Source organism: Dipodomys ordii, unplaced genomic scaffold (genome assembly GCF_000151885.1).
Source record: "Dipodomys ordii isolate 6190 unplaced genomic scaffold, Dord_2.0 Scaffold36, whole genome shotgun sequence".
NCBI classification, from domain to species: domain Eukaryota; kingdom Metazoa; phylum Chordata; class Mammalia; order Rodentia; family Heteromyidae; genus Dipodomys; species Dipodomys ordii.
Window position 1 is genome coordinate 13,656,012 of NW_012267252.1, and position 22,303 is coordinate 13,678,314.

General features: G+C 44.0%; 1 protein-coding gene across 1 annotated transcript in view; it reads left to right on the forward strand.

Moving 5' to 3' along the window:
• The window catches only part of Tcf7l2 (transcription factor 7-like 2 (T-cell specific, HMG-box)), a 197,115-nt gene that overhangs the window by 54,868 nt on the left and 119,944 nt on the right, over positions 1 to 22,303 (forward strand). Inside the window, exon 2 of the mRNA XM_013017792.1 lies at positions 18,587 to 18,688. Within this exon, the coding sequence (XP_012873246.1) occupies positions 18,596 to 18,688 (93 nt within the window). The 5' untranslated portion in view covers positions 18,587 to 18,595. The remainder of the gene's footprint in view (positions 1 to 18,586; positions 18,689 to 22,303) is intronic.

The window sequence follows — 22,303 nt, forward strand, 5'->3', positions numbered from 1 at the left end:
TCCCTCCCTCCCTCCCTCCCTCCCTCTCGTTGGTGGGGCTTGAACTCTGGGCTTTGGTGCTATCCTGATGCTCTTCAGCTCAAGGTGAGTGCTCTACCTCTTGAGCCACAGCGCCACTTCCGGTTTTCTAGTGGTTTATTGGAGATAATGAATGCGTTTTCGGGTGCCTGAAGGTAATAAGATCAGGAAAGGCAGCGATGTTACTTTACTGCTCTCCTTAAACTGAGACTTGAAAAGGCCTCTGATTGACCGGGATTTGTGGGGGGTGGGGGGTGGAAGACAGAGGCAGAGGCCTAATGCCCAGGACAAAGCCATGGGTGCCATCTTGAAAGCAGTTGGAATGCTGCCTCCCTGTCTATTCACCGGTGTAGATTTAACTTCTGCTGTGTGCTTTTCCTAGAAGCCTTGCTGTCCCATCCAGCCCAGTCCCTCTTTGCATCCATCCTCTGGCTGTCTTCCTCCCTCCTCTCACCCTTATGCTCCCCTGCCCATCCCAGGCTGGCTTTGCCTGATGGTGCCAAAAGTCAGGAGGCTGCTACGTGTGTAGGCAGGCTTCATCCCTTTTATAATGACATGTGTTTTTATAATGCTTCATGGTCGCATTATTTTCTAATACCTCATTTGGTTCTCCCCATAGCCCTCTGAAGGGCTTGTTTTATGGGTTCCTTCACTTGGACTTGTGTGGGGAGATGGGAGGGAAGGCATGGGGGGATATGAATGAATGAATGAATCCTGAGTCTCTGCCAAGAGCTGCCAACTAGCGAGGTAGTGTTTAATGGGTTCCTTTCACTTACTTTATTAGGAAGTGGAAGGAAATTATTTAATAAGAAGAGTCAGGGAGATCAAATCTCCATGCATCCTCCCTCACACAGCAGGTTGGGTGAGAGCTGGGATTTGTCCTCCAGATCTCCTGGCTCTCACTCCCTGTGATCTTTTTCTTCTGTTTCTAGTCTCCAGGAGAACGCCTGGCAAAGAGATGCCATCAATAAATATTTGTTGAATACACATTCATGCATGCTCAGCCCTGAGGCATTGGGAGACAAAGATGTTCCTCCTGCATAACCTTCACTTGCAAATCCCGTGTCCTTGAGCTCGCTGTCTGCATGTTCTCCTAGCACAGGTTCCTGAAAACTCAGCTGGATCAAAAAACAATGGGTAGACTATCACAGAACTTTCCTTATGAAGTAGGATTGCAAATATAAAGCTACTTACTGTTTTTCTTTCCGTTACCTAGCTTCTCTTTTTATGTCAACCTCCTAGGAAATAAATTTTACTTGTTTTATTAAGACAGAATCTCACTGTGTAGTAGATTCTTCTTCTCCAGCCTCTCAGGTGCTGGGAGTATAGGCATAATTTTTCCAAGAGTCCAGTAGCCTGAGCAATGACTGCATTCTAGGTTTTACTCTAAGCTGTTACCTGCAGCCATGTTTTGGCAATAAATCTGATGGAAAGAGCTATTACCTCCCATTCTATAAAAGGAGACTGAGGCTCAGAGAAGTGAAGTAATATGCTCAGCATCTCTTGGGAAGTACTTAGTGGTTTGGATTTCAAGCACTTTTTAAACCACAGATTTTAGAGCTAACCTCCCCCAGGGACTTTTGCTAGGCCTTCCCTGTCCCCCCTGGTTTTCAGGCTGCACTGTTTAATTCATTAGTTAAATAGTTAATTCATTTATTAATTTGTGCTGGTCTTGGGGATTGAACTCATGGTCTGGGTGCTGTTCCTGACTTTTTTTTTTCCCTTCAAGGCTAGCATTCTACCACTAGAGCCACAGCTCCACTTCTGGCTTTTTAAGTAGTTAATTGGAGATAAGACTCTTATGAACTTTCTTGTGCAGTCTGTCTTCAAACTGCAGTTTTCAGATCTCAGCCTCCTAAGGAGCTAAGATTACAGGCGTGAGCCACCAGTGTCTGGCTTCATTTTATTTTTGAGATTGTTATTATCTTTTTAACTTCAGAATTTTATTACAAATATATATATCTATATTTTGGAGGGTCATTCTTTTTTTTTAAATTGTGAAAATACTGTACAGAGGGGTTACAATTACATGGGCAAGGTATACACATTTTTTGTTTACATATTATTTAGATTTAAATTTATATTTTATTTTATTATTTTAATTTATTTATTGCCAGTCCTGGGGCTTGAACTCAGGGTCTGGGCTCTGTCTCTGAGCCCCTGTGTGGTAAGGCTAGCTAGCACTCTACCATTTGAGCCACAGCACCACTTCTGGCTTTTTCTGTTTATGTGGTACCGAAGAATCGAACCCAGGGCTTCATGCATGCTAGGCAAGCACTCTACCACTAAGCCACATTCCTAGTCCCTAATTTATCTTTTATTGTTTTTTATTAGTACTTGCACAGAAGGATTTTAATTCCGTTTGTCACTACAATCTATTTATGAATACATTGTACCTTGATCAGTGTCACTTCTGTTGATCTCTCCTCATTCTTGAAGAACATGGCCAGTGTAGGTAGAAATCCACAGAATCTTTGAACTAAACTAGGCTCTGGCCTTCCTTCTGAAATAGTGTGCTTAAATGGCTGGCCCAGGTTTTTATGCCTCACGGTAGTAAACCAGGGGCACCAGAGAGTTCTTTGTATTTTTGTTTCCCAACTATCTAACCTTGAGGCCATATTTTTAACAGGCTAGGTTTTAAATCTTATTGACATGTCTAAATAAAGATGGAGGAGGGGGGAAAATAAGCCTATCGTCTAGAAGAAAAGTTTCAGTTACTCAAAGATTTTTGTTTTGTCATTTTCGTTTTTGTCTTGTGCACATTGGGTGATGATTGAGTGGTCTCTGCATAGCCGAGTCCTTGAGTAGCTAACTGCTGCTGTCCTGTGGGGTGCTTTGTAGCTCTACTTGCCTGTTTGAACCTGGGGGGTCTACTGTGTTCTGCCCTCACATTCTGACTTCTGCTGGCCTTGCAAAATTTTGGATATGTCCTTAAGTATGCAAGGCAAAGTGTAGGGAGAGAGACAGAGACTTAAGAGCTCAAGTCCTGCCTGCAGCTGAGCCTGGGTACCTGGGAGGAGCCCAAATGGATGAGCAGGAAAATTCCACTTAACCAGAAAGCTAGGAAGTGAGTGAATAAGGTGTAGGGCTGGAAGAGCTGGAAGCTGGGTAACTAGGAACGTGTCAGGTCACTTTGCTTTAACCTAGCCTGAAGTATTCATTTCCCTTTAGCCATTGTGCAGTGTATCTCTCTAGGGATTTGCTTTTTGAGTGATTTAGTATCTTGCAATAACTCAAGTGGGTTTATTCTGATGATACTGATTATATTAATAGCAATATAATAGCCAGCTAATAGTATAATAGCTAGCATTTACTAAGCACTTTGCCAGGCGCCAGGCACCGTGCCAAGCCTTTGATCCTTACAAGAACTCTGAGACATGACTGTTTGTTTACGTTCCCATTTTACAGACGAGGAAACCTGTGCTGAGAGAGGGGGAGAGGGGGGAAAGGAGGGACAGAGAGAAGGAGTGGGGGGGGGGAGGGAGAGAGAGAAGGAGAAGGAGAAGAGAGGAGAGTGGTAAGGTCATTTACCCAAACTCTTCTGCTTTAGATGGCCTACTTTTACATCCTCTCTTTAAAGAGGACCCCATCTCTTTAGGATGTCTGCGCTTGGCAGGTATTAGAAATATGTTTTTGACAAGGGGTAGAGTTAGGGAGCGTGGGTTGCAAATGTCTGAATAGCCTTAGGAGGTCATTGTCCTGTTTGGTCCTGACAGCAAGGTCCCTTCCCAGGGAGGGGAACAAGGAGAGCGAGGCTCTAGGGGTTTTCCTAACTTCACTGGCATTGAAGGTTGTTCAGGAGAATGTGCTGAGGCAGTGGCTTAGTTCCCTGTTCCCGGTATTGTGCCCTGTATCTTGTGCCCCTGTGTCTAGAGGGAGAGGTGGGTTGAACTCCGAAAGACCTCTCATGTGGGATGATGATACTCATCTTCACCTGAGCAGGGACCAAGTTTCGCTTCCTGCTTTTTACATCCCAGATGTCATTACACGGGCTTTTCCCTCAGTCAGGCATTTGAGGGGAACTTAAACTGTTGGCTTTGAATTGTGACGGTGAAACCTCTTTCCTAGGCAAAAAGAGAGGAAGAGGAATCTGTTTAGAGTAGCTGGAGGAGTCAGTCCATCCTTACTGGCTCTTTTGTCGGTGAACAAGAATAGTGGGCTGGTTATCATCAGGTTTGTTAATCTGGTGTGCAACCCTACCAGCCTCTGTTGACTATACACAAGTCACCTTCTTCCTCTTCTCCCTTTTTACTTCCTGGATTCACATTCTTCAGTGTGAAACCTACATCAGCTCATTTATAACCTAGGATGCAGAGGCTGATAGGTGCAGTCATTTGCCTGAGACCCTGCAAGTACCAAGCTGCAGACCCTGGATTTGAACCCAGGTCTTATAGTGTTCCTGAGCCTGTGCCCTTGCCTTTGATCTTTTGATGCTGCTGGACTACCATAGTCCAGTAGATGGTTTTCTTTTTCTTTTCTTTCTGTTGGTGCTGGCGTGGAACCCAGGAGCGTGTGCACATTTAGCATGTGTTCCACCATGGAGCCACCTGTTCTGACCTAGGGTTTAAAGTTTGTAGGTTTTAAATTTATTTTTGACCAACATGCTTCTTCTAGAACCCTTTGCCAGCCAATTTGATGATGAAGAGAAAAGGTGAGGGATAGCCTGAGTGAAGAGAGCCCAGGAGCTGGGTCAGATGGGTAAAAAGATAGGATTTGGTTCTTACTCTTGGCTTACCTCTCGCTTTTCAGGGTGCAAGCCCTCCTACCTCTCTTGTAAGGTCAGCCTTCTTTCCACATCTTCCACTACTGACCGGGGCTAGGCATGATAGCACATTGCCCCTTAACTTCAGCTCTACTTGAGAGAGGCAGAAACAGAAGGACTGTGATTGGAGGCTGGCCTGGGCAAAAGCAGGAGACCCTGTCTGCAAAACAAACCAGAGCAAAAATTGTTGAGGGCCTGGCTCAAGCGGTAGAGCCTTTGCCTAAAATGTAGGAGGTCCAGAGTTCAATCCCTATTACTGCTTCTCCCTTCTTGTTCCCTTTAAAAAAAGATCTGAAATCGGGGGCTAGGAAGGTGGCTCAGAGGTAGAGCGCTTGCCTTGCATGCATGAAGCCCTGGGTTCGATTCCTCAGCACCACATAAGCAAAAAGAAAAAAGCTGGAAGTGGTGCCGTGGCTCAAGTGGTAGAGTGCTAGCCTTGAGCTGAAGAGCTGAGGGATAGCGCCCAGGCCCAGAGTTCAGGCCCCACAGCCAGACCCCAACCCCCCCCCCAAAAAAAAAAAAAAAAGATCTGAAATCGTTGTCTTGTCTCCAAGATTCCACGGAGCTCTAGAAGTAGAAATGGTTGGGTTTTGTGGTCAGGCCTGGTTAGGATTACAAATAAACCAAAGCCTGGGAAACTTTCTTGCTATTAATAGCGCAGACCTTGTGGGGAGGGAATAACCAAACTTGATGCTGTTGGAATTGATTTTGCCTGTCCACAGGACATACTAATGAGCTAAGTGGTTAGCTTCAGATCGTTACTGCTCCTTCCTGAGCCAAGTTCCTTTAAAGACAAACCGTGAAGGTAAAGGCAAGAGAGCAGTGGAGAAAGGCCTGCTAGCCCTGACTGTGGCTGCCCAGGCCTTGGCCAGGGAACATGCAGGCCATTTAAGGAGTTAGCCATGCCAACCACATCTACATCTTTAACTGGTGATTCCTTTTTTTTGTTTTGTTTTGTTTTTTCCTTTTGGAAGCAGATTTGTAAATTTGGTGTCTTTATTTTGGGGGATTCTGTATGTTCCTTTAGTCCCCCCCCCCTGCCCCCCGAAGTTTCTCTCCTTGTTGGGTCACACGTCAAAGAACATGCTGTCAGTTTTGCTCTGCGCTGGTCTCTCTCCAGGGAGAAAGTCTCACTTTACAACAGCCCCAAAAGATCCTTATCACCTCAAATCACCGACTTTGATTATAACATGCATTGTTCTGCTCTCTGCTTCTTGGCATAGAGTAGGCAGAATGTGTATAAAATTAAAAGCCAAACAAAAACTAAAACAGCTCTGTATGTCTGAAGTGCCCGGAATCTCCCGGTGTTTCAGTGGTGACTTGGGAAGTGAACAAAATCGTATTTCCTTCCCCAAATGAGCTTATTGTGCTGGAAATATCTCCTGCTAGTTTATTAAGGGAAGCTACAGGCTGGGGGGTGCCCCCAGCTACTTCTCTAGCTTGCAGCCTGCTCTTTTGCCCATCTCTCCTCTTCTTCTCCCCTCTTCTCCTCTGACCCCATTCAGTCTGCCCTCAGATGCAGCCTCCTTCCTCGAGTTGGGGCCAGAGCTCCGCTTCCCTGACTTGAGCCTGTGTTGTACCCCATCCTTGCTTGTCTCTGGGGACCTCGAGGAAGGAATTCGGGGTGTGGACTTCCTTGAGTGACCAGGATTAGGGCAGTCGTGTCTGCAGGCAGAAGAGAAGTGTATGTGGGCACAGGGACCCATTGTGCAAGGCCTCGGGGGACAGAAAGCCTACCATCATCTTGTAACGGGCCTGGTGGACAATTGAGGCATTTAGCTTATGTCTGAAAGCAGAGTGGGCCGGGATGGGCCCGCAGACCTCCCAGATGAAGCAAATAGACACAGGGATTACCATGGGGAACAACTGGGCAGAGTCTCAGGAGGGAATGTTTACTTCCTTGCTCTCTAGGAGGGATTTTGAATGACTTTAATCCTGGGTTAGGAGTAATTTGTTACAGCATGATGACACTTAGTGGTGCTGGGGTGGGGGTGGGGGCCTGCAGGTCAGCCTGGTGGAAATCTCCACCCCCAGCTGGCTCCCTGAGAGAAGAGCAAAGTTACCTGGCGGCCAAGCTGACCTTCCGACTTCCAGGAGTAGCACTAAGGACCATCTCTAGTCTACCTGCTTGTCACAGCTAGAGTTTGACCATCAAAATTTGGACAGGACAGGGAGACCTGGCCACTTTCAGATGTGATAAAGGAAGAGAAATCATAGCCCAGGGTGGTGTTTTTAGCTGGAATCGGAGGCCTTGAGCCAGGCTAACTTGCGTTTGCTTCCTAGGAGGCCGACGAAAGGAGTTATAAATTCATTGCTCCTGACTGCCAGATCTTTGGTTGTCTTTTGTTGTAGAACATAGGGGAAATACGGAACTGCAAAGATAACCTGTTTGGAAAAAGTCCAAACTTTGTGTGCCTCAGCCTTGGAGAAAAGGAATTGAAAATTTTTAATTAAGAAACAAACAAAAAAAAAAAAAAACAAAAAAACCAACACCAGACAACAGCCAGATGCCGTTAGCTCATGCCTCTACAATCCTAGCTTCTCAGTGACTGAGATCTGAGGATCGTGGTTTGAAGTCAGCCAGGGATGGAAGTTTGTGAGACTCTTATACACTACTTTTTAATAAAAAGCCATAAGCAAGGTTGTGGCTCAGGTGGTAGAGTGCTAGCCTTGAGCAAAAATATTCAGTGCTTGGGCCCTGAGTTCAAGCCTCAGGATTGGCACCAAAATACTAAACAAAACAGAAATCCCAGCTGCAATTGGAAAATACTCTTCCTGGACATCAGGACCTGACCCTTACTCTCTGTACCTCTCAAAGGACACCTGATGCGTACCTGTTCACCAGTGCTTACACAAGACCTTAATGTAGTTGGAAGAAAAAAACAAACCAAACACCACAAATATTTACTGCTTCCAACCTAAAAGAATTCTTGCTTTTCATTTCATTTGCATGGATTGCCATTTGAGGGTAAATAAATGACAAGCCAGCCAAGAGACTGGGCAATTGCATGCCCAGTTTGAAAACTGAGGTGCAGATAATGGAGATAGGGCTGTCCCATATGGATTTCTGAGTTGCCTGTTGACAACCCCTACAACTATCTTTGCTTTGGACAACCCCTTTGCCTTCTTTGCTCTGTGTTTGTGTGTGTGGGCAAATACATGTGCGCACTGCTGCTGGAACTCTGGCTTGTTAGCTTTTTTTTTTTTTTTTTTGCTCAAAAGGAAGCTCCACTTCCACTCTGCTCTTATTTATTTGGTGCTAGTACTGGGGTTTGAACTCAAGGTCTTATATTCTCCTTTAGCTTTTTCCACTCAAGGCAAATAGTTTACCACTTGAGCCATATATCTGTTTGTGGCTTTTTAATGATTAACTGGAGATTTTACTGGTTAGATTAACTGGAGATTTTACTGGTTAGTTGGAGTCTCATGGACTTTTCTGTCTGGGCTGGCTTCCAACTGCGACCCTCAGATCTCAGCCTCTTGAGTAACTAGGATTATAGGCATGAGGCACACCCAGTTTTCCAGCAGTCTTTAAGTTAGTGTAGTGTTTTCAGGGATCATACATATCCATCGTGTACCATACTTATGTTTATTGCTGCTTTGTATTCCCTTTGACGGATGCACCACATTTTATTCATCCAGCTTGAAAACGGAGACTTGGCACCTTTTACAATGCCACGATATTTGACATTCCGTCGGACTTGCAGTCATTCCAGACTGCTCCTTGTCTTCCAGCTCATTTTCTGATTTGCACATCCCTGTTTCTCCCTCACCATGCGATGAAAACACAGGCGATAACTCCAGCAGTTCAATGAACTGGGCTCTACTTGGCTTTTGTACAAGTGTTAAAAAGTGTGGGGAATACATGAAAGAATGCCAGTTGGTTATCCGCCTAAAGGTAGATGGTGTCTGGTCAGCTTCTCCATGGGAGGTTCAGCTTGGAGGGTGGGGCACAAGGAGTGAGCTGCCGGGCTCTGGCTGGAGGCTGAGGGTTGGTGATCTAGGAGGGCAAAGATGTGTCCTTTCCAATCCTTCAAATAGCTTCACATCCTCCAATCTTTGGTTTAGGGACCTGAGTGTGGCAGAGTTGATACTGGCTTGAAACCCATAGCCACTGCTTGGTGTGCCAGTTAATATTGGGGTTGGATCACAACTTTGAGACATAACTAGGTAGACCTGGACTTTTGGTCACAGTGGAGCAGTTATTTTTAATTTTAATTTTTGGTGCGGGTTCTGGGGCTTGAATTCAGGGCTCAAATGCTGTCCCTGAGCTTTTTTGCTCAAGGCTAGTGATCTACCACTTGAACCACACCTCCACTTCCAGTTTTTGTTTTGTTTTGTTTTGTTTGGTGGCACATTGGAGATAAGAATCTCATGAATTTTTCTGCCTGGGCTAGAATTGGTGGCCAGCAACCCTCAGATCTCAGCCTCCTGAGAAGCCAGGATTTCGGGTGTGAGCTATGAAGTCTGGCTAATCATTCAACAGTGTTTCTGTTTCCTTCTTCAGATTCGTTCTTGTAACACTCTAGTTTCTTGTCCCATTGACTTTCCCAGGCTTCAGACTATCTAACCCTCACTGACAGAGAGTAGGTGCTAACATGGGTTGTTGGGGTAGAAGCCAGTTCCCTTCTTGTCCAATACAGATATTGGCCGAGTGTGGTGAAGAGCTTGTCCAGTGAAGAAATAGGAGAGGTCAGTGAATGGAAGTTAGTGCAAAAAGGGCTGGGCTGGGAAAAGAGGTTTCCAGACCCTCTTCCTAACCCTGCATTCGAAAAGTGACTTTTGGGGAAGGAAGGAAAGAAGGTTTGGACCCCAGACCTGAGAGGAAAGAGTTGACTATCTGGCAGGGAAAGAACACAGTAAATCCCAAATTTTGGTTATTTGATCTTTTTAAATTTAAGAGTAATATTTAGAGCCTCAGTGGCTCCGGTAGAAAGATTTACTTAGAGGAACATTATGTAACGTTTGTCCACGTGTCTGGGAGGGAGTGATGGTAAATTCTGGAGAAGGAGGGTTTGGTACTCTGGACACAGATGTATCTTTAATCATCTGTTCAGAGACACCCTTCACCGGTGGAGTTCAGGCATGGTTTTCCCTAGCAGAGAACAGAGAAGGCAAAGGGAGTTAGGAGGTAAGAGGGAACAAGGTAACAGCCCTGGGCCCTTGTCTGCCAGCAGACCTGTCACCTCAGGCAAACAGTCCTGCTCTCCTGCTCTACCGCCTTAGTGTTCTCCTTATTAGATATTAGTTCTGCCTTTCTACTTATTGATTTTACAGTTCATTGATTCATAACTACTTTGTCAGTGTACTTATCAAGTCCAAGATACCTTCCTTCCTTCCTTCCTTCCTTCCTTCCTTCCTTCCTTCCTTCCTTCCTTCCTTCCCCTCCCTCCCTCCCTCCCTCCCTCCCTCCTTCCCTCCCTTGTCTTTCTTGCCTTTTTTTTTTTTTTTGGTCGGTTGTGGGGCCTGAACTCTGGGCCTGGGGGCACTGTCCCTCAGCTCTTCAGCTCAAGGCTCACGCTCTACTACTTGAGCCACAGAGTCACTTCCAGCCTTATCTGATTATGTGGTGCTGAGGAATTGAACCCAGTGCCTCATGCATGCGAGGCAAGCACTCTACCATTGAGCCACCTTCCCAGTCCTATTTCTATCATCATCATCATCATCATCATCATCATCGCCATCACTAGGGTTTAAATTCAAGGCTTTACTCTTGCTCAGTTTTATTTTTCAGCTGGTACGCTACAACTTGAGCCATTCCCCCAATCCAGCTTTTTGTTGGTTTATGTTGGAAACAGAGTCTAGGGAACTTTTCTGCCTGGGTTGGCTTCAAGCTGTGATCCTTTAGCTCTTAGCCTTTCAAATGGCTAGGATTACAGGAATGAGCCACCAATTAGCTGGCTCAAGTCTAAGACACTTTCTAAATATGAAGTGGCACTACTGGGACCTTTTCGATTGTTGTGATTGAAAAGGTCTGTGTGAAAAGGTTTATATTTAAAATCTTACATTCAGACCCATAAAAACAGAGGTCAGGGCTATTAAATCCTACCACTGTCTCCATGTTCATGTTAGAAATGGGATGGCGACTTGAAGGAAAGTTTTCTAAGTTCCTACTACATTAGGTTTTTAAAAAACTCTAACATCTTACTGAATATGTATCACTTTATTTGTTCTTCTAGTTTGTTCCAGCCTTCTAAGAACTTTGGTTTTCTTTTCCTAAGTAACCTGTAGCACACTACTTTATTTAGGCGAGCATTCCAATAGTCAAAAATTAAACTTTCCTGAATTACTTTTTCCATGCAGTCACATTGGACAGGTAGGGAAAGCATTTTAAATGATTTATTTGTTTCAGTGGCACTGGGGTTTGAACTCAGGGCTTCTCCCTCACTAGGAAGATGTTCTACCTCATGAGACAGTGCCCAGCCCTTTTGGCTTTACTTGATTTTTCTGGATAAGGGATTACATTTCTGTCTGGGACTGGCTTCAGATCTTAGATTATAGACATTGTCATGTCTGGCTATTGTGTTTTCTAAATAGAAACTTCTTGAGTTTTTCCAAAAAGGCAATAGCAGTAGTATGTTTGAATCTAGGACAGTGTAGCCTAATCACCTCTACCTGCAGTATCTGCAGGAAAATTGGTCAGACATTTCAATGATACAGTGCTGGATGCTGAAGGGACCTATAAGACATTCCACAGCTTTGGCTTTAGTAGTTGGTACATTGGATCATTGCTAACTGCAGGGAGATGGATGTAGAGAACAGAACAGACTGCAAATGGTGATTACAATTTCTTGTATGTTCATCAGTGGGGGGCAAATCAGGGTTTCTTGGTTCCCAGGAAAAAACTGCTTGTTCAAAGATGATGGGCTGGACTTTCTGACTCCTATTTCTGAAGAAGGGCCATGCTTCAAAAGAGGCAGGCCTGTTCTTTAGCAGGTGTGTGTGTATGTATGTGTGTGTGTGTGTGTGTGTGTGTGTGTGTGTGTGTGTGCGTATGCATGTGCATGCATCTGTGCATGTGTGCATGTGCACATGCGCTAGGTATGTTCTACAGCAGGTGTTTCCAAAGAAACTGCAGGGACCTCTGTTGGATACATGAGCCATCTATTTTCTTGAATAGTACACTTTTCTGGTATGTGGCCTCTGGTGGCCTTTTCCTTTGTAAAGTGTGAAAGCAAGAGTTCCAGTTCTGCCTCCTCTGCCTGGTCAGCTTGCAGGAAAGCAGGTCCAAGCGGCCCTTGGGAAGGCCTCACTGGGGAGGGTAGAAGTAAGCCACCTTCAAGGTGGGGGAAATTTCATGGCTTTGGATGTGATTGGCTGGTCCTACTCTTGGTTCTGGGTATATAGACAGAATAATGGCTTTCCATTTTATTGGAAACAAACCTTGTAAAGCTTTTTGGAACTAATGAATTAGGAAGCCGTAACAGTGGCAATCCATCATGAGGATACATTCAGTTAATTTGATTTCCTGAGACTTGAACTCAGGGTCTGGGTGTTGTCCCTGAATTTTTGTGCTTAAGGCTAGTCCTCTATTGCTTTGAGCTACAGCTCCACTTCTGGGGTTTTTGTTTTTGGTGATTAATTGGAGCAGTCTGCTCAGGCTCACATTGACTGACCTCTTCCAACTGTGACCTTTGTGATGATGCACTCTGAGCCCAGGACGGATGGGGTGCGCAGAGCTGGCAATTAGTAAACCTCATCCCAGCTTGGTTCTCTGTGTCAGTTCTGTTTGTTGGGATGTTCTGGAGACAGAAGCTTCTGAAACAAGTTATTAGGGCTTCTAGTTGTGGGATTGATTGCCCCCTGAGGAAGTGCCACCTGTTGCTCTCTTTTCTTGGCATGATGTGACGTTACATGACACATCACCAGCACCCCTGGACGGAGGCTGAGAGCTTTTGCTGATATGAACCTTTTCCAGTCAGAATTGCTCGGGGATCTCTTCGACTTTCATTTGGGGAAGGCGGGATAGTTATTTTGGTGAAATTGTGGTCTAGTGGTTAAACCTTCTGACTTTGCATCTCAGACTTAGGCCTTGGGTTCTTTGCCAATTTTTTTCCCCCCTCCAAAGCTTGAGTCTGGACAATTCAATCTAAAATGTTGCTTTTGAGTCACCGAATGCATTTTCTTACTTGATTGTATTTGTCTGTTTGGACGGGGATGACGTCCCATTCACCATGGCTTTGGAGGCCTTTAATGCACTCATTCGCCAAGGTAGAGACAAGCAGCTGTGCCGCCCCCCCCCCCCCCCGAGCCCAAACCTGGCTTGCCATTTGTTTTTAATATGCCCTGTAAGTGAAGAAAGACTTACTATTTTTAAAGGATTGATGGAACCAAGGGAAGACACAGGGAAATGATATGAAATTCAAATTGCAATATGCTTAAGTAAGATTTATTGGCAATCAGCCATGACCAGACACCTGCAGAACTGGCCTGGAGATGCTTTCAATGTCACTGCATAGATGGTGTGGCCACAGAACCCAAGATATTCATTGACAAGTGCTTTATAGAAAGAGTGTGCCAGCCCTGCCTTGAACAAAGAAGAGATGTGGTCTCTACTCACCTGACCATCTGTGGAATAGGGTCAGTGGAAGGAATCGGGGCTTTTTTCTTTCTTTCATTCTTTTTTCTATCTTCTTCAGTTACTGGAACTTGAACTCAGAGCCTTGTATACTTTCTAGGCCTGGAGTTCTGTGAGTTTTTTTGTTTGTTTGTTTGTTTTTGGCTGTGGGACTTGAATTCAGGGCCTGGGTGCTGTCCCTGAACTTTTCTGCTTGAGGGTAGCCTTCTACCACTTTTGAACCTCAGCTCCACATCTGGTTTTCTGGTGGTTAATTGGAGATAAGAGTCTCACAGACTTTCTTGCCCAGGCTGGTTTTGACCCACAATCCTAAGACCTCAGCCCTTCTTCCTTTACTCCCAAGCAGCTAGGATAACAGACATGAGTACCAGCACCCAGCTTGTTTGTTTTCTTAGCTAGGTTCTTGTACATATGCCTGGGCTGGCTTTGGATCGTGGTCCTCCTATCTCTTGTCTCCTGTGTAGTTGGGATTATAGGTGTGCACCACTACTGCTAGTTTCCTGGCAGCTTTATCATCATTGCTATCATCAGCACCTTCATTGTCCTTTGACGTCTTCTGTTTTGAAAAGATTGTGTACAAAGCCCTCAGTTAGCAGATGTCAGGTGACAGGTGTTCCAGTGGAGGAGCTGGGAGGATGCAGGTGATATGTGCCAGCAGGTTCTCTCTGGCCTGTCCCAGGAGGGACAGGTGACCACCAAAGCTGTTTCCTGAAGGTGTCTTCTTATGGAAGGGTCTTGGGATATCTTCCCCAAGTGCCTTACCTTTGTTCCTTTGACTGAGAGAGATGCAGGGAAGGGAAGAAATTAGAGATGCTTACCTTACGTTTATTGTTTGCATTGATTCCAATGAGGCCTTTCGTATCATGAATACATCACTAGACTTTGCCCAGAGACATATCATAAAATATGATTTTGGAGACAACCTTAATGGGCCATGATTAGAACATTATTATTAAACAAAGGATGAACTGCTTCAGCCAAGATGACTTTTTTTTTCTTTTTAAATTGAATGAAAGTTGAGCAGACTCTTATTTCAGCAGTTTCCAATGTCAGAATTCCCACAGCCCCATTTGATTGCCATTTGTTGAAAAGCTTAATGTTTTTGCAGGCAATTCATAATTTCCACATTGAATAACTAGAGAGGATGAGGGGAGAAGCCCAGTGTTTTCATAGCAGGATGGTGGGAATTCTTCCTTCCCTTCCCCAAAGGATCTAAACCTGAATGCCAACTGTTGGGAGAAAATGTGACATCGTGTTCCAACTCTTCTGTAAATCTGAGATGCCTCCTCTTTCAGGTCCTCCTTTAGGGTCCCACAGAATAGAATTTCCTTTTTAATGTCTCCAGGAAGGAAAAAGATTTTCCTTTAGGCTGTAATAGTACCTCCTTTCTTTTTTGTTCCCTTTACGTATTTATTTTCTCTATTAATAAGGACCAATTGTAGAAGATAAAGGAAATGGGGGCACCCATCATTTTGGGAGGAGGGTAATAACATCCTTAAAAAAAGAAAAAGAAATCCTGACATACTATTTAACATTCGCCAAAGGCACTCCATCTGCCCAAATGCCAGTTAGAAGTCAAGGGCTGGACACAGCTGAGCTTCGCTCTGTGGCATCTGGTTGCACTGGGATTGGGTGTTTGGGGCTGCCACGGCCGGGTCTCTGCCAGTCTGCGGGGTTGTGGCTGTCTTCTAGCATCTGGATTCGGTTAGTTCTCTCTGGGCAGCAGGGCCGAGTCTCATTTCCTCCAACCAGTAATGTTATATAGGCAGTGATCCTGGGCTGCCCTGACATAATTGAAAATTATGTGCATCGTAGACTCAGAGCACCAAAATGTAGGCTCATAAAAATATGTGATGCAGGTAGCTTATAGAGATTGGATATGGCTCACAAGGAAGCTTTTATGTAAACTGAGAATCATTAAGTCTCCACGTGACTATTGCATTATGGGTATGACAGTTCTTGTGTGGGGAACGCAGTGCAGGTCTTTCACCTTTAAACCAAACCGAACTGTACCAATTCTGGAACTGGACGTGACCAAATCCATTTTGCAGATGTGTGAAGATGAAAAATTTACCCGTTATGGAACTCTCTCCATGGAACCAGCGCAAGGGGTGGGTTTGTCTTGTAGGGTTGGCAGTTTTGCTTGCTTGTGGGTATTTGTGAGTTGCAGAGGTGAATGTTGCTAGGTATCCATTTTGGTTGGCCTCAAGGAAATGACTTTACTGAGTGGTTCTGACCAATGCAGCCCCTGTAGTTATGTGGCAAGTGAGAATGGGAAGTCAGGATGAGACAGGGCAAAACAGATTCCCAGAGCCCTCTGGCTTGAGTTACAGGGCTGAAGGAGACTTTGGAAACATTTATTTCAATTTTTTTTTTTTTGAGTGTTGGCACTCAAATTCAGAGCCGAGATGCTGTCCCTTAGCTTTTGTGTTCAAGGCTGATGCTCTACCACTTAAGCCACAGTTCTACTTCTAGCTCTTTGGTGGTTAATTGAAGATAAATAAAAGTCTCACAGACTTTCTTGCTTCAGCTGGCTTTGAACTGTGATCTTGGGATCTTAGCTTCTTGAGTAGCTAGGATTACAGGTGTGAGTCACTGGTGCCTGGCCTATTTCAGTGGTTTTAAACTTAGGATGATATCTGGCCCCCAAACACACTGGTATTTGGAAATTGGCTGTTAGGAGTTGACTAGAAGTTGGTGCTGGGATTTACTGCCTGAAGTCCTCCCTCCCTTCCATCACAGGTAGGAGTTTCCTATTTACTCAAGACAACTAGACAGATAGAGGACTTTGGAACAAGGTTTTGCCAAATTACCCACAGAGCCAGAACTAGTAACCAGGTTTCTTCCCCATAGGTGAAAGCTCCTAAGTTATAGAAGATGCTTCTCCATTGTATAGAACTGGGTTGGAAAAGCTGACTGTACTTGGGCTAAGACTGTGTGAAGGACAACTGAGCTTGGTCTTAGTTGGCCAAACAAATGCATCATCAATGAATTATGACTGTGGAATGGCTTTGGTTCTGTTTCTCATCGGGTTGGTGCAAACTTTTCCCCCCTCTTTCCTTACTTTTCCCCTTCCTTCCTTCCTTCCTTCCTTCCTTCCTTACTTCCTTCCTTCCTTCCTTCCTTCCTTCCTTCCTTCCTTCCTTCCTTCCTTCCTTCCTCCTTCCCTCCCTCCCTCCTTCCCTCTTTCTCTTATTTTCTGAGTCAGTTGTGAGGCTTGAACCCAGGGCCTGATTTTTATGCTCAAGGCTAGTGTGCTACCACTTTGAGTTAACAGCACCAGTTCCAATTTTCTGATGGTTAATTGAAGATAAGAGTTTCATGGACTTTCCTCCTGAGTAGCTAGGATGAACCACTGGCACCTGACCCAAAGTTTCTTTTTGGACTATCCTTTGCTGTCCTTACTCTTTGTATTGAATCTTTCCTGACTTACCAAGATGGACTCCTTGGTATTGCCTGGAACCAGCTTCTCTATATTGTGCCCTGACTTGCATGTAAGCGTGAGTGCGTGCGTGCATGCGTGTGTGTGTGTGTGTGTGTGTGTGTGTGTATTTCCTTATGCATGGCAAGGAGATTGGGCACAACGCAGTGTGAACACATCAGTGATTGTTGAATGGAAGTTTCTATAGAGTGACGGTTACAACTGGCCAGTTACTTTACTTTGGGTGTCAGAAGTGATCAAGGCTGTTCCTGTACACTCTGGAAGCATTAACTGATGCAGGAATCAATTGACCTCTAGAACCTTGAAGGATGGTATTGACATCCTTATAAACATCATTCCTTAGCTTTGTTCAGTTGTCTGAATTTTTCTGAGTGAAACTATTGTTAGCAAGAAAAGTCAAATTCCTGGGAATCACTTGGGGTATGCTAAGTTTCTCAGGGTCTGGGCAGCCATTTTGCTTCCTGTTCCCTTATCTGCTAAACAGAACAGGGATGGGATTGGTTGATAATTGATCGCTTCAGCCCCTTTGAGAGTAGACGTATCACTTTCAGTAAAAGTAGCTAGCCAGTGGGCATGTATTTATCTCCTACCTCAGAAAAAAGATAAGGAAAGACATAATTGGCTTTTTTCCTCCTCCTGTAACAATCCCAGGATTTGAATTCAGGGCCTTGGCACTCTTGCTAGGTTTTCTTGCTCATGGCTGGCATACTACCACTTGAGCCATATCTCCAGTCCATCCATACCTTTCATTTTTATTTTGGTGATAAACCTGTGCATAGTTAAGTATTTCTCTGGCCTTTTTACCCCTTTGGTGGTAGTGAGGTTTGCACTCAGGGCTTCAGGCTTTCTAGACCAGCATTCTACCACTTGAGCCATGCATTCAATCCTAAGAGTTTTTCTCTGGTCCTTTCAGATGGCTGTATAAGTCAAATTGTGCTGTGCCCTGGGTGTGCATCTGCTGCCAGGAAATATTTTTGTCTGATGAGCTTTTAGATTGATTATGGAATGACATGCTTGTTTTCCTTGAAGCAGCTTCTAATACATGAAGGACTTGGCTTCCTTTAGAATGAAGAGTGTGTGGCAGGTTCTTGGAGTCAAAGATCTGGAAGATCAAGGTGTAAAGCCAGCCTGGGCAAAAAATGAACAGAATGCACATCTTAACCAAGGACAGGTGTGGTAGTTTGCATCTGTGTAATGCTAGCTACTCGGGAGGCATAGGAAAGAGGATCAAGTAGAAAGGCTAGCTTGGACAAAAAGTGGGAGACTCTATGTGAAAATTCCTGAGAGCAAAAAGGGACTGGGGTTATGGTTCAGGTATAGCAAGGAGAAGGTCTGAGTAAAAACCCCAGTACCACCAAAAAACATTAAACATGATAGGATTTTAAAGATAGAGGTGGTTGGAAGATTAGATCTGGAATGGATGGTTCCCTAGGACATTTCTGGCTTGAGATTTGTGTTTGTTTCTTACTTCTGAAATTGCTGTATGTTCCCTGTTTTCTTCCCTCCTCCCTACAATTTACCTCCCCCCCACCCCCGCCCCGCTTTCTCCCTGATGAGTGTCAGCAAATGCATTTTTATCTAGAGCTGCCCTGTGGTTTGACTGCAAAAACAAACTCCAGTTACTAATGATGTTTTCTATTTGAACTGAGAGCTCTAAGACCTTACTGATAGTGCATGAGCTTTCTCTGGTTGTTATTTGCATGCTTTATTAGTCTCCCCCCTCCCCCCAGTTTGTGATCCATATAATGATTATTCCTTTGCTGAATGTACTGTTTTGATTTTCTAGTATCTTCAGATGAAATGGCCGCTACTTGATGTCCAAGCAGGGAGTCTCCAGAGCAGACAGGCCCTCAAGGATGCCCGCTCTCCATCGCCCGCACACATTGTTGTAAGTACCTTTCCAAAGATAGGCCCGGCGACCCTTTTGGGGAGGAAGGGAGGTGAAGCAGAAAATACCCTATGATGATACTATGCCTTATTGGTTAGTTCTTTCTTTAACAAAGTTTATTTTGGAATATTCTTGGATGTGATTTTATATCTATAAGCTACTCATTTTGAGTGATGAGATGCTAGTGATTGTGAACTAGGTGGAAATTTCCCAGGTCTTCCCTCCACCCTTTTCTCCATGCGTTGGGTTAGAATCTAGTCTTGTGGGATCAAGTTCATAGGATACCAATACATCTCCCTGGTTTGGAGAAATAATATCAAAGTGATTGAAAAAAAAATGTAACGAGGGAAGAGAGGTTGAAAGGAAAGAATTAGAAATAGGGAGTTGGGAGAGATGGGGAAGAATGTTGTAAGTGGTGACGTTGATCAAGAATGCATTGTGCTTGTGAATTGACATGTTGAATTGAAACCTCTTTGTACAGCTTCTTAAAGATAATAATAATACAAAATAGAAATAGGGAGCCCTGGGTTAGAGGAACCCCCCCAACCTCAGTGTTTCTTAATGTTTACTGGAAAGTAATATTTGATACTAACATTAGAAAATTTTGTCTGGGCTGGCTGGCGGGTAAACCTGGAGGAGAAATGAACTTAAAATACAAAATTAAACTTAATCTGTATAGCCAGAGCTTTGAAAGTATATGGGATTGACATGGAGAACGCTTGCTTTTAGTACTAAGAGACTACAACATAAAGTATGTGTTGACATATATTTTTAATGCACTTTCTTAGGATTTTGTAGGCTCTGAAAGTTTATAAATTAACCTCTTGAGGAGATAGCTCAGCCTTATTAGAATATTCATTCCCTTCTATGTATTTATATCATGAGCTGGACTTCATATTTTTGCAATAATTAATGAAAGATATATTTTTATAATGAATCTATGACAGGTAGAATTATCCAAAGCAAGAAATAACTCATGCATTTTTTATTTAAGTATCACAAAATGTTACCTCTGTGACTATGTTACTTGTCATTTCTAAAAATTGCCAAGTAATTTTCTTAAGTCAACAAGTCTTCAGATAACATTGTGTCAAATTTCAGGCCTAACTGCCTCCTCCTTTGGTCGCTGGCTGTAATTGAGTATATATTATTTAATGAGCTGTGCATCTGTTGCATGTGTGTATATTGCAAAATAATTTATTTCTATAAAACCACATTTTGAGCCCTTTTGTGAAAATGTCTTAACTTCTCATGGTATAAATAAGACATTGTAGGAAGAAGGCTAACATTTGCTAGAAGTTTCCTCCCTGTTCTCCAACTCTACAATTAAATAGAACCTCATAGTCAAGGATGCATTTGGAGTGTCAAGACTTCAGGGTTAGAGGTGTTCACCTTAGATCATTTGAGGCCCGACCTGATCTCCAAAAAGGAAACTGAGGCCCAGAGATGCCTTAAGTGAATTGCCCAAAGTCACGCGCTGAGCTAGTCGCCACAGTGAGGATTTTATCCAGTTCTCTGCTCCTCTCTGGGGCCTTGTGGCATTCTTCTTTTATGCCAGACCTAAGAGGAACTTTGATGGCTGGCTCTGATGACTATAAATTGGATCATCATGAGAAAACTGACAGAGGTGTAAAGAAGCTGCTGGCTTGGGGTACTGACACAGATTTCATCTAGAAATTGGATTTCATGTTAAAAAAAAATCTTAACATACAGATTTGAAAACAAGTGTGACATGCTGGAGTCTTACAGGGTAAAGTGAGGAAAAATTGTTGTGTTGCTTTTCCCTCCTCTTCTGGGTTTCCCAACTTTGGCCTCAGGCTTGGAAATTTCTTCCTCTGCTCCTGGAAACGCTCGATGGAACTTTCCCACACGTCTTTCTTTTAGTTTTTTAAGCGACTGACAAAAGATAGCGCCTTTAGAATCTCTTGGAGGCCATTCTCTCTGAGTGTGGGGAGAAGAGGCAAAGCCTAGAGTGGTTCCCCTTCCCCTTGCCTCAGATCTGTAGGCCACACCTGTAGTGTTATCCACCACGCCCCCCTATACAAGAGTGAGGAGTTAGTTGTTCATTCACTTCTTCCATTCCTCCAAATCTCGTAAGAACAGTAGTCACAACTTGGGTCTGAAAAGCCTAGTTTTCTCATGTGGAAATGAATGATTTGGAGGAGATGCGAGAACATTTCTTTCTAGAACCAATGTGGATTTTGGCTAAGGGAACAAAGTAGGGACTTAGGTTCCATTTTCTTTCTTAAGTTCCATCTCCCCCCCCCCCCCCGTGATTAATCAGACGACATGATTCCACACATATCACCTTTGTGATGGGGACTTGGACTCAAAAGAGCCATACCATCTTGTCTACTTCCCACTGTGGTCCTGGGGACCTAGGAACTAGCCATCGTATAGAGGTTACGTATGGGCTTGTGGAAGAGACGGAGCTTAGGGAGCAGATGAGACGTTGGGGCAAAACGATGCCACACTTGGGAATTGCTTAATTCTCATTTCACTGGACATGGGATAATGTGTTAACCAAAACCAACTTCGCTGTGGCAGGTGCAACATGTTTTGTAAAGGAGGATCTTCTGAAATGTAGCTCATGCATTGCTTGTGTCTCTATTTAATAGTTTATCATTGGCCTCGTTTAACATTGGCTACTGGGACTGGCTTACGTTCAGATTTGGCCACAAATGTCCAACTCATCCCCACATATTCATGGCTTCTCTTCCTCCTCCCACTGTGTTTTTCAAATCTGTTAAAATGTTGTCACCTCACAGTGTATCACCAGACATGTTTCAAAATAATCTTCTAAGGATTGCTTCCTTATTTCTCTGAAATGTGGATTTATTGTAACTTTTGAGCCAAACTGTTTCATAATTGTTTCTGATGTTTCACTTTGAAAATAGAGAAGCATGCAGACTTTGTGGGTAATCACTAGAAACTACAACTACAGCTACAGACAAAATCACTTCTCCCCCATTTGGGGGAGAATTCTCACATGGGAATTGGAAGCATTTTCTTAGAATATTTTAATGTGGCTGAAGTTTTTCATGTAGTTATGTGGGTTACCATGTTATTAAAAATTGATGTATGGAGTAAGTGATCTTAGCAAGTGGATATGAGTTCATCCAATAATAGGTATTTCTTCATCTCTATCCATTCATGCACTTCTGGTGCTGGAGATGGAACCCAGGGCCTTGTGTATGCTAGGCAAGCACTCTACCACTGTGCTTTAAGCTCAGCTCTATCTAATAATGTTTAAAATAAGAAACCCTCCACGTTTAAGGTCCTGTGTCTGATAGAGCATCTTGCTTATTATACTCTGGAGATTCCTGATCTGGGTTCAAAGGAGAGAATAAATTCATTCCCTAGAGATGTCTTGATTAGAAGGCGAAAAAGTGAACGTTTACACAAGGCAATAATTTTTTGTGATGATGCCCTCTCTTCCCTACAAATGTATTGGTCTTCTCAACATCTCAAAGATGCCAGCTACACAATCCAAGATCTTTCTTTCTCCCCAGATCCATTTTCCCCTCTTCCCCCTTCTTCCCTCCTTCCTTCCCTCCCTCCTTTCTCTCCTTTCCCTCCCCTCCCCCTCCCTCCCTCCCCCTCCCCCTCCCCCTC